Genomic DNA, 13,467 nt, shown 5'->3' on the forward strand with positions numbered 1-13,467 from the left:
AATTATATCTATCGTGTGTACAACACTAATTCTGCATTTATGAATATGTTACGTGGACTTGGATCATCATTTTCAACGTATTTATTCAGGATATTCACGCCGAATTGATGTTGGAAGCGTTGAAATTTTTCATTTGCAGACTGAAGAATTTACGGGAATTCATTGTTGTTATGGATTTCGGCAAAAAAAAATGAAATTTCAAGGACTAGTAATTTTCAAGAGAGTGACATTAAATTCGATTTAGAGGGAAAAAATCATGAAATTAGCAGCAGCAAAACGAGAGTTTTTAATTGATGCAAAAGAGGGGATGTTAAAAAATTTCATCCAAGAATTAGATGTTTCCATGACAGAAAATTATATCTATCGTGTGTACAACACCAATCCTGCATTTATGAATATGTTATGTGCAGTTAGATCATCATTTCCAACGTATTTCTTCCGGATATTCATGCCGAATTCATGTTTTTATAAATGCAAAATGAAATGAAACTTCAATGAAATTTCGAAATTTTTAGGAACAGCAAAATGAGATTTTTCCAATTCATTTGAACATTCGATTAAAACCTGAATATTCAACACCAAATTACGCATAATTTTAAATTGATTGAAGGATTAAGGATGCTAGACAATTTCACGTATAAATTGTTTTTATAAATCAAAATGACGGGTTATACAAAAATAATAGATACCAGTGGAAAACAAAATTGAAATTTCATGGACTAGTGATTTTCAGGAGAGTCACATTGAATTCGATTTAAAAGGGAAAAAATCATGAAATTGCAGACTTCACTGAAACTTCAGTGAAATTCCAAATCTGTGAACAGCAGCAGACCGAGAACTTCCCAAATCACTTGAACTTTAGATCAAACCAATTTCAAATAAATTGAAAAAAGATAATGGTAAAAAATTTCACGTACAAATTAGATGTTTCCACGACATACAATTACATCTCTCATCATGTATACAACATTAATCGTACTTCCACCGCACTTATTCAAGAAATTTACACCGAATTTATATGTTTTTACAGACGCAAAATGACGAATTGCACAAAAATCTTCGACATCACGGTGATAAAACCCCATTTTCCCATGAAATAAGGAATGAGGGCGTTAACGTAATAAATTCCCTTCCACTTCGTGTGCTATGAAACTGAACGGAGGTTAAAGGTGGGTTCAGTCAGCATCGTGACCCATAGATCACTGATTCTCCGACTGATCCAGTTGCTATACTTTCCTTCCGTCCTTAATGTTCTTTCTCTTCCCGTGATGTTTGATTTTTCTCGTTACTTCTCGTTCCCATATTTTTATCAACTTCCCGGGTATTAAATTCTCAACCTCCACTTTTTGCCACATCATCGCCTCTTCGAGGCAAAATTCTCCCAGTCTCTTTTTTTTTCTTTTTCATTCCTCATTTATTTTTATCTCTTCATTTTATTTTCTAGAAAATTAGCCAGGAATGTAGACGCTGAAAGTTGAATCGATGCGATCGTGATTATGGAGGATATAAAAGACCGGTGTGAGACTCATCGGATGATATGCTCTTGTTTTTCAGTTGAACGGAGAGGGGGATGGGATTATATTCACGATGTTGCCCTGGGAGGAGCTGCAAAAACACATACACATACACTGTTGTACAGTTTATCCCGGAAGACTTGCCGTCCACTGTTATTAACCACGAATTTTTATCATCCTTTTCGCTCGAGTAGAGTACCGTGAATGAATTATGGGCCTCATAATGTTGACTCTTACGAGGCGCCAAATCGATAGAATAATAAATCCAAGTTTCTATGAAATAAAACTAGAGACAAAATGCGAGTAAATAGTGTAGTAATGTTAAAGTTGAGGGATATATTGAGGTCGATGTTGAGGGAGCAGAGAGCAGAACAAAAGGAGACAAAAATGAAAAGAGAAAAGCCGGCGAGGGGGGGGGGGGATTTAACGTGAATCCCGTTGGCTGGATTTCATTGCATTACTCGGGAAGTGGAGCATTGTTATGCTAAAAACGAAGAAGCGTGTCCGTGTCGTGGAGAAGTCTGTTTTGTGTGTGAGATTGAACGGAGTGTACGGGGGTAGGAATTTTGTGGAGGAAGGAAATGGTGGGACAGCTGGTGGCGGGACTACTCTGGGACAGCTGCCCGGGACGAATCGCAAGTCGAAGGAGTATTTCTAGTTCAGTTCATCGCGTGGTCAGAATACACTGATGATGAAGAATTCACTCTTGATATTACAGATGACGTCTTGAGATTTTCAGTGACGACTAATTTAGATGGAATTTTTACATTTTTTCTCATTCCCAAATTAGTTAAGGATATCCAAGTATTTGAAAAAAAAAACGTCGGTATTCAGCGTCATTCAAATTACATTTTGTATGGAATTATTATTTTTTAAACATTTGCTGTTTATAAATAAATAATTGAAATTGTTTCAACTTTTTGGTAAAATTCTGAAAATGAATAATTTTTTTATCATTCTGAACAAATGATTTTTATGGTGGAGCATTGATTGTTTATAAATTGCTTCAATTATTTCATCAATCTTTATTTAAAAGTAACCTTTATCATTTTTTTTCAGATTTTAAAATTGTTCTCTAACGATTCAATATCGAAATTTAAATTCAAATCTGCAAAGTTTAAATAATAAAATCATTGTGAAATGTCCGGAAACTTAAGGTCAAATGGGACTCAAATGAAAGCTCTTGAATATTCCATGGAATTCCAATTGAATGTAATGTTCAATTTTGAAAATAAACGGGAATAAAAAGGCCTATAAAATATCAAATTCCAGCCAGAATTCGAGTGAATTCAAATAGTATCAAGTATAAATGCGACGAAAAACTTCACAACTTACTTAAATTTCCAATTAAATCTAAATAATCAACACCTAAATGAGATCAACTTTCAATTAGTACAAAAATCAAGCAAATATTCACCTGAATTCACCTTAATTTTCCCATAAACATTCATAATTTTTTCAATAACAAAATTCCCCGCAACTAAATAAAAAGAAATCTTGAAATTTCGTTGGAAAAGTCACTTGTTAAAAATTCCTAGCGATACAAAACTTCATCTTCCTTCGCAAAATAAAGAAAACCACCAGTTTAAATTAATCAATTTGTCCAGGGGGTAAATTTTAATGAAGATAAGGTCAGAAGAGTCTGGGATTGTAGTGCAGGTTTTTATCCTCGTTAGCGCCAGCACACGGCATCCGCGTGGAGGTCACCCACCAGTTGATTATTTATATTTTTTTTTATATCGTTTGCCTCACATCTCCCCACCCTCGAGGCTCACCTCAATGAAACGACAAAGACTTTATATACTCGAGAGACGAAACGATTCCCACTAATTGCTCCGGAGGTCTTTACCGTTACTCCTCCAGATGGCATTAGACTCGTTTCCTTCTCGCCAGCTTGCCGGACGATTAATTTAACCCTCATCGCCCCTAGGATAATTCCACATTCAGCTCATCGTTTGGCTCATTGAAATTGCGCAACCAGTTGTATTAATCTGTGCACGTACAATCGATATTCTAACGTGCGGAAGGACGAGGGAGTGAGGCTGATGATGAAGAGAAATAAAAAAAAAGGATTTCTGTTTTACACTGCGGTTAGAAGATTACCTGATAAGAGAGAACAAACGAGTGACTCTGGGGGATTTATAATGTATTTACAATGGTGGTTGTGTGTCGGCGTGTTGTGTGCACACCACGACAATTTATATTTAAATGCCTCGAAACGAATGGTTTCGTCGCGCCACGTAACAGTACTTTGCTAATAGGTAATAGAGAGCACGGCAATTGCAATGCCAAAGATCTATTGTGGAGTAATCCAGCATGAATGCTGGTTTCTTGGAGGTAAAAAAAAAACGGGGCAGTGGTTGTAGCAACCGTTGAAAATTTGTTGCTATTCACAGACTGAAGAAGTTTATGGGAATTTGTTGTTATCGTGTACACTGTTGGGAAAAACATTGACATTTCATGGAGTAGTAATTTTCAGGGGAGTGACATTGAAGTCGGTTTAGGAGGGAAAAATCGGAAAATTTCAGACTTCGTTGCAACTGATGAAAATTCGACGAATGACGATAAATTTTTAATTAATTGAATGTTTTACCGGAATTTCTACGGCTTTCATTGATTTTTCCGTGAAATTTTCAATTGTCAATTACGAAATTCCTCCATGAAATTATAAATTTTCAATGGTAAAATTCTTTGAAATTTCAGAGTAAAATTTTTAGCAGTCCATTTGATCCAGAGATATTAATAATTAAAAAATATATATATTTATGAGAAAAAATTTGCAATATTAAAAATTATTACATCGCGAAAATGGGGCTTCCCCGAAGGTAAAGAGTATTGATGGTTTCCTGTACAAACGGGGGTATTCTGAATGAAGAAATTCACGCAGGGCCTTCGAAAGCAGATAAATAACGGTCCTGGGGCATGCAAACATCCAACGAAAGGCGCGACAACACGAGGAAACGAGCTCATTTCCTAAAAGGCCCGGGCGGCAACACACTTGCGTGGGTGTCCGAGCTACACGCCACTAAATATCGCAGAAAAATAAATTTCATGCTCCCCAGACACAGCACAACCCCTCCTTTGTTACCCCGAAAGGAAATAAAAATGATTGAAAAGTGAAAGAAAAAAAAATAGCGGAGAAAAAAAATGTTTCAGGGTCAACGGCCGTATTTTCTGCTCCTCTAATCGAGGCCATTGCGCTTCAGGAGTTCAAGAGGCCGTGATCCTCGCTGCCACCGTGAAACGAATTGTCCCAGGGGCATTTACTCCAGCGTATTATCCACTTTTTCACATAATGCACATTTACCTTCCCCCGTTTTTGTGACTTTCGGTGATCGAGTCGTGTAGGTCGGGGATACTTTATAATGGGTATAAATATCGCGTCGCAAGTGCATACCACGCGATACCCGAATACTTTGCCCGGCCAAAAGGCTATTTCCGACCCCACGCCAAAGCCTGCGTTCCTCCTCTCCTTAAAATCTGCATTAAGATGATAAAATTTTTGGGAATTTCATTGAGAATACGTGCATTATTAGAAAATTACCCTTAGAATTTTTCAACAGTTGGGAATTTACGTGAGATTTAGGAGAGGGTGATGCAAAATGGACACCTTTGCATTTTTTTGCAACGTCCATAATTCTGGAATAAATTTATCGATTGAACTCGATGTACAATGTTGGAATTTTTGTTTAATTAAGGAATAGTTGCACTTGAATTCTCAATGTTATAAATTTGAGTGCAATTTAAGATCAAATCATGTGGACCTGAAAATTCTAATTCCATTGAAAACTGCAGAATTCAACTCATTTTTCAATAACAAAATCCTTAAAAATTTTATGTGAATGAGTGATTATTAAACATTTCAATTAATTTTACCACTGAAGGAAAAATTATTTCATTTCATTCAAAAGTCAATGAGATATTAGCATTTGAAAAAAAAAGTCACAAATGTTATTGACGAATTATTCATTGTGTGGAAATTTCGACAATTAGTGTTCTGAATTCTCGATCTGGTGATATTTCAATTGAATGCCATGTTTAATTTTCAAGATGGAGAAGAAATTCTGTAAACGATGTGATCTCTAATTAAATTCAAATTCACAACTTTGAAATTTCAAATACAGCCGGCATTCTGACCTCATGTTAAATAATTCTTTTTTGTTACCGTTGATGTCCATTACGACATTCAATCATTGATTATAAAAAATTTGATCAATGTATTTCGTGAATTATTCATTTTTATCCAAAGCTTTTCAAATTTGCAGAAAAAATCTTTCTGTTCGCAGAAATAATTTTTTTCCGCTGGGCATAGAAAAAGGCTACGAAATATGCTATTAAATCTACATTTTCCTCTTTGTAGCTCAATTTTTCGCAGATGAACAGTGAAATTTCTTAATTTTTGCATCCAAAAACATAAATAAATTCAATGCTATTTTCAACGAATTTTTGGGCTACACTTTTCGGAGATATTTATGAATGATTTGCATATTTGTTGAATGATCGAACAATATGTCCATACAATGAATGCAGAAAACACCCCCTCCCCCCCCTCCATTTCTCGAAAAATCCTTCCATTCAGAGATTCTGTCATTTTTCTTCATACAAAAATTGAGTGGCACCTAGATGTACATGGAAGCCCTATTTATTCCACTCCCCCATTCATCCCTCAAAAGCCGCGCTTCCCTCTGTACTGCACCTTTTTCCCTCGTCAAAATAACAACAGACTTGAGTAGAAACCTAGGGAGAGAGGACCTCCGAGACTGCACTCACGGTATTCCTATCACTCTCCCGTCATATATCTCTCGAGATCGCTTGGCAACAAAACGGAAATGTTTTCACATGCAGGGAAAAGCGAACAAAAATTACTGAAACACTACGAATCGTAGATAAAGTAATAAATTAAATACCCAAATAAATTCGAGTAAAAATAAAGGCTGACAGAACTCTAGAAATTTTCACGAAAACTCAAGTAACAATTACCGTATTTAAATTAAAAATTCCACACAAAAATTGTAATTTTTACTACAGCCATTACAGTAAAATTTTAATTCAAGAGGAATTAATTTCCAAGTTGAAAGGAATACCAATAGATCGACATATCTCCGCTCATATAAAACTTTCCTTAAAATGAAATACAATTACCACTAATTACATGTTAAATTTCCCTCAAGACCTTGAACGCCCATGGGAAAGTTTCAAGATTCTCCGCAAATATTTCAAATCCCCACAAAAACCCCATGACTTTATAATGAAACTATTATTGAATAACTTGTTTCAAATGAAAATAATAAATAAACCTGCACCTGTGCATCACCCCAGTCGAATGAATAAATCATAACCTCGCACGTACTGACATTGCCATTCGCCACGGACACTTCTCTTCTTCGCACATAACTAAAATTCAATGTGCGTCTGTGCAACGCGACCGGTCGCGATTCGCAATAGAGAATAGTGGGTTCGCATGTATCAACAAATAAAAAGGAAACTTCGTTTTTTTTTTAGTTCCCAATGGAAAGGAGGGAAAAAACGGAAACAGTGATTTTCTTTGTGCTGGGCAATCCCCTTTACACCAAACGTCTTTGAAAATACATAATGAATCCGCATGTACGACTCGGATCGATCAATAGAACTCATAGTATCGGATTTATTTACATTTTCGAGTGACGCTCCAGAGGCCAATGTAGCCATAATATTTACCCAGTTCCCCTCATCGCCATTGACCCTCATTATACGTGTAGTGAGGCTACGGCGAAAGAGTGCCAGCATTTTAATGAAAACAAAAATAACAATGGGAGAAAAATAGAAGTTGAAACGTTGCACTTTTCAGTAGAGCAGTACGAGAAATGGAAACAGTCACGAGCGTTGAATTCTCGGGCAATGGATCACGATTGTTGAATAAACGATCGATGCGGATTGGATCTGTGGCTCGAGCCCGTTGACCCGGAGTAATTTTTAGATACCAAATGTGGGGGCGAATGGAGAACGACAGGTTTTGAGATGTATCTAGCGGCCATTGTCTTAATTATTGGGTGCACTGTTAGGAATTTTTTGATATTTTATAGAAAATATGATATTTTCTCATGAGAGGGACATTGAATCGGATTTATGGGAAAAATGGTTATGAAATTTCAGGTTTCAGGTAGAATTCAAGAGATGGAAATTTCACAACTTGATTGAATTTTTAGTGGAATATGAATATTCAGAAACAAAATGACATGAGTTTTCAATTTTCCCCTGAATTTTCGTGATTTTTCTGAATTTTCAAGGAATAATTCGCATGAAAAATCAAGTATTTTACTGCATCTCTCCCCTCGTCAATTGCCTGTTCATGCATCTCCCCTCGCAAAATTGCAATTTCAATTTTTTTCATCTACCAACAATTTTGTTTTCAACTCGCGTACAATATCCAATGCTTATAAAACAGTTAATCCCTTACGGAATAAAACCGAATGGAATCGACACCTGCCTCCTCCGACTAATTCCAACGTTAACAGGTGTTCGAGATAATGCGATTCACCTTCTCTCCTCGCTCAATTTTTTCATACTTTCCATCCGAGCGAACAAAGCCCCCGCTGAAAAATAGTTACCGTTGTACAAGTAACAGACCCCATAAACCCCGAATACTAAAGCGTTTACATTTAAGGATATCCAAGTATCTTTTACAGTTTGGTACAGACCACACTATAGATTCAGCCAATATTCAGCGTCATTCAAATTATGTTTTGAACAGAATTCTAATTTTTTAAGCATTCTCTGTTTATAAATAAAAAATTGTTTAAAATTTTGTAAACCTAATTTTTTTAGGCTTGAAATCGATTTCTGGTAAAATTCTGAATATGAATAAATTTGTATCGATTCCGAAGAAGTTATTTTGATGGTGGAAAATTGATTGTTTATAACTTATTTATAGAAAATGCTCGTAATTCTTCAAAAATTGCAATTTTCAAATCATTTTATCAATCTTCCCCCAAAAGTAAACTCTCCAATTTCTTTTCAGAATGTTAGTGTTTTCCAACGGCTCAACGTTTAAATAATAAAATCATCGTAAAACACCCGGAAACTTGAGGTCAAATGGGGTTCAAATGACAGCTCTGCACTGAAAAAGAAAATTGCTTTTGCCAAGTATATTAACTTGGCACAAGTAACTACATATAAATATTTGCATAAGACGTGTAAATGGCAAAAACAATTTATGAAGCTGAAACTAGCAGAATATTCGTCAGCGGGAAATTCAATTTAGGGGATATTCAAGTGTAGGAGACTCAAATAATCGCACGTACAAATGTTTTTTAAGTGCGAAACAGTTTGTACATTACTTAAAATCATTTGTACACCCCTATATTCGCCTAAGAAAAATCTTCTGCTGTCGAATCTTTCGCTAGTTTCAGCTTCACAATTTTCTCCTCAGTGTAATGTTCGACTATAAGTGCATAAAAAATGCGGCTGGCGAAAAAAATCGTCAAAGTGCTTTCATATCCTTAAACCCCCGACACCGTCGAACCACCGGCCGTGACCCATCACTACCGTGTATCGAACTCGCTGCAATCTCCGGGTATGTAAATTAATTTTAGAATTCGATTCTGCGACCATTTGCACACACAGAAACTCCACCGGAGCAGCTGGCCCAGGCCCTGACCTTGCGGTTACCGAGGTATCCCATCCCTGGGTAAGCACCCGAGAGTGCATCCACGGTGAAAACCACGAATAAAAGACGGTGAGTTTCATTGCTTTTGCTTGTTGTTTTACGTTTAAAAAAGAAATGAACAGTCGAAAACCAAGAGTCGAGGTCGTAAAGGAGCAACAAAATGTACATGCCATACACAAGCGCAAACGTCTCGACCTCGATATCCTCAGCAGAGGCACTTTCTTCTTGAGAGAACCCGCCTGATGACCGAGTCCCCGAATACTATATACTGGTTTACACGCCTCTTGCCAGAAGGAGTGTCCAAATTCAATTCCACGGTTTAATCATGTCCTTTTTAACGCTCAACATTTCTCATTCATCTTCAATTTTTCATGAAAATCCCCCAAAATAATCCGTCCATCAATTTCCAAAGGAGCTATTGGCTAAAAAAATGCTGACGTGAGTTCCGAAGATATTAAAAATTATTGCCACATGGGCAGTGATTTTTTTCTCGTCTCGCGGTCGTTAAATCTGTCCCGAAATTAATGCCCTTTTTACGGCGAATTTTGGAGCAGTTGAAGAAGGAAGAAAATTCGTTGGAAGACCCAGGGCATTGTACATAAACATAAATCAGTCACAAAACTCACCGTGCGAAAGGCTGTTCCTCAACTTCATAGAGCTCCTCGAGAGTCTGTTTTGAAAGAAGCCGCTCAAGTCTTTCTGGCGTGGGAGCGAGATGCCCCGGGATGCTGGTGGTCTCAAACAGTCTGTCTGCCGTCATGATTGTATATTCTCCTTGTTCCGTAATTCAAATGTATCACACAGTGAGCCAAATAAAATGATAATAATCCCAAATAGAGTCACGGCTGACACACACACACGGTTTAACTGAGATATACGGTCTGATGTACCGTCAAATTGTTCCGCGAAATGAACAGGAGAAAAAATGATATATCGAAGCTGAACGCTTCTGCGATTAACACCACCGAATTTAGCACAAATACTATGATTTTCCGGTCGGTAATATTTACTCAACGTAAAAAATTAATCACCATGTCACTGTTGACCGCTACTCTTGTCGCCGTAAACATTATTCCGATTCAGAGATGCCTCAAAGTGAGAAAAATAATCGCACGATTTTTTTTTTCAACTCATCAGAATCCCAATATTTTATTAGTCACAGTTATCAGGGAACGGGGACTTGGTGCGTTGAATTGTTGTTAAGTGTATCCGTTTATTGTGGGTTTATGCGATACTGAGTAACAAAAAAACACGCGCTCACGCGGATGGTGACACACGCCGACCACTCCCTCCGACGGTTGACCAACAATTGAACGGTTGAAGCACAGCGCCGAGACGATCCCCACTCTCAATTTCCTTCTCTGGGGAGGGGTGAGAATCCGACAGTTGCTCTGGCGTGTGGGTTGGGGAGGGGATGGCTCCCCTACTCCTCTTATTTATCCGCCATGACACGACGAAGGGTCACGGAAACCCCCGAGGATCGGTAACCGAGAGATATAATCCAACGCCCGTGCAACACACCATTCGAGATTTTTTCTCCTGGTTGTTTTTTTTTTTTTCAAAAGAATTTTTTTTTACTGCGCTGCCTTCTCTGGCCACGGAGGCACTGGAGGGGCTTGTGGAGGGAGCACTAATTCGACTAATTGTCGCAGCGACAACAATGAGATCGGCAGATTGTTGGGGTAGCGATGAAAAAACGGAAAAGGAAAAATGAATCAACTTCGAGTGGTTTCTTGCCGCGTAACAGTCCGGAAGAGGATCTCGCGGTTGTTGGGGGAGAATTTCAGCGGGGGAAATGGGAATCGCGGGATCAAGGTGGGGAGATTAGCAGTCTGGGTGAGCCGCCCGGATTTTGGGGAGGCTGGACCAGATGCAACAGATGAATTTATACTATTCTGGTGAAAATTGTTGGATGGAGGTTTGAGTAGTCGCGCTGGAAAATGTAGAGTTTTTTTTGTGTACTAGCCGGGTTGGTGACCTTTCATTGTGCGCTTTTTCTCGATTAATTTTTTTCGATTAATTGTTTATAATCATTCTCATTGGAAACAGCTAAAGGACCGATAAGAATCATATGTCTCAATTTATTAGCTGTTACATATTCATATTGCAATAAATTATTTGCTCATGTTCTAATTCATGTGCTCAGTGTATGAGATTTTAATCATTATCGGAATTCAGTTCCTCCTGAAACAACACTATTGAGTGTGAATTTGTGGAATTCAATATTTTCAGCATGAAATTAAAAATTAAAATTTAATTTGGAATATTGAGTTGCAGCTTCTTTTCATTCATATTAATATTATTTGTTCAAAGTCAAGAAACCGATCGTCATATTCATTGTATTGCATTCATATTCTCCTGTCCTTAACGTAAAAAATGTGAGATAATGTCGTAAATTTAGCTGTTTATTCTAATCAAGTTTGTTCGAAGAAAACCTTTGTAAACGCAATATTAAGAAAGTAGAATTATTCTATTTTCCTCTGATCTAACTGATTATAAAACTGGACAATTATGATTCGTTTATTCACATTTTAAAGAATGACATTCAATTCTATTTTCTTTGGTAGCCGGGTTCATGATAATTGACGCAAAACGATTGTACTCATGAAAACCGCCTTACTGTTCTCATTCATTTGAGATATCCGTCATGTTTGAGTCCTCATTTTCGATTGGAGATGTTGCCCATGTTTTTTTTTAGAAAGGATTATAAGATTATTACATCTGTATGTTTATAGGACGATGATAACTTGAATTCGATTCCTAAAAAATGGTTATGAAATTCCAAGTTTTAAGTAGAATTCACGGAAATTCATGAGATTTCAGTGCGAGTGAGATGGAAATTTCACAACTTGATTGAATGTTCAGTTGAACATGAATATTCAGAAACAAAATGACATGAATTTTCAATTTATCTCTGAGTTTTCCTGATTTTTCTGAATTTTCACAGAATAATGGAACTGAAAAATCAAGTATTTAATTGATTTCCAGATCATATGAACAGAAAATCAATGGAATACTTGATTTTTCAACGACGAAATTTCCTGAACTTTCAGCGCAACTTGAACACGATAAAAATGTACGAAATCTGGCACGCAAAATTCAGGTGAAATCCTTTAACAGTGTATCATGTTATGAAATTATAGAGAAATTTCGTATTTCATAAATCGTTCGATATGAATATTCACTGGAAAAATGGGGATTTTCGAATACGAAAATTGAGTGGAGAATATGAAACACCAAATTTTCTTATTTTTTACTTCTCCATTTTTTATTATTAAAAAAAAACAAACGTATTCAACATTTCACATTCCATTATTTGTTTCATAACTTCATGTAATAAACAATGTCATGCAACAGTTCAATTTTTAGACAGAAATTCACAACAGTCGATCGTTAAACCAGTGGATAATACACGTAGAGATCTTGTCAACGTATTCTCGTGATTATAGCGACGACCGATGCATAATGGGGCCCATAATTCATTCCTATTTCATGCACGTTTATGAGTGGCCTAACTTATGATACCCAACACCCTGGCGTAAAACACGATGCCAAGTGAAATCAGGTAATCTCGATAAGGATAAGGAATTATCTTTACTCTACATAAAAATGAAGATATTTTTTCAATTTTCTGAAGTGCGAGTCTGTGGTATTTATCATTCTTGATCTGCAGAACTCAAAGTTCTCCAGATCTTATCCTTAACGTCGCTGATATTTATACGACGCGAAAATACAAAAGATCCGCTCGATGAAAGAGAAAATTGATATCTATTCAGTAGTGAAGCGGTAAAATGCTTCAAGTCAATGTTGATCATTGGCCACTTTTCAGTAACTATCTCGAAACCTAAAGAAGCTAGCAAAAATTTCATTAATACCTTTTTTGTAGTCCTTAAATCGCTTTACAAAAAAGATTGGAACGAAAATTTCGTTATCTCCCTTAAATTCGGAAAAAACGGTATGTTTCACGTGAGAATATTTGATGGAGTGGAACAGATTTACTTGAGGGAAATTAATTAAATTGGTTGACGGAAATTTAATGTCTTTCACAAAAATTAAATTTTTGTCGTGATCATCAGAAATATTTCTGAGAAATATAATCGATTGTACGACAATCATTTGATCTGAGGGAACGCCACAGGTTGATACCATACAAAGAATACATTGACGAGGAAAAAATATATATTTTTTTCTAAAAAAATGTCCCCTCGAAATAATTTAGTTTGAATTAATCGGCTGAGTAACGATAAATTGGAAAATCATTTAATGTGTTTCATCACTTATTATGTTTTTCCACGAAAATTCAATATA

At 36.5% G+C, this 13,467-nt stretch overlaps 1 protein-coding gene across 1 annotated transcript in view; it reads right to left on the reverse strand.

The window, feature by feature from the left end:
- The window catches only part of LOC107040882 (serine/threonine-protein kinase 17B-like), a 96,017-nt gene extending 85,568 nt beyond the window's left edge, over positions 1-10,449 (reverse strand). The window contains exon 1 of the mRNA XM_015261154.1: positions 9,786-10,449. Coding sequence (XP_015116640.1) covers positions 9,786-9,919 — 134 coding nt within the window. The 5' untranslated portion in view covers positions 9,920-10,449. The remainder of the gene's footprint in view (positions 1-9,785) is intronic.
- Positions 10,450-13,467: the final 3,018 nt, after the last annotated feature.

Source organism: Diachasma alloeum, unplaced genomic scaffold (genome assembly GCF_001412515.2).
Source record: "Diachasma alloeum isolate Michigan unplaced genomic scaffold, Dall2.0 Dall_scaffold_00179, whole genome shotgun sequence".
NCBI classification, from domain to species: domain Eukaryota; kingdom Metazoa; phylum Arthropoda; class Insecta; order Hymenoptera; family Braconidae; genus Diachasma; species Diachasma alloeum.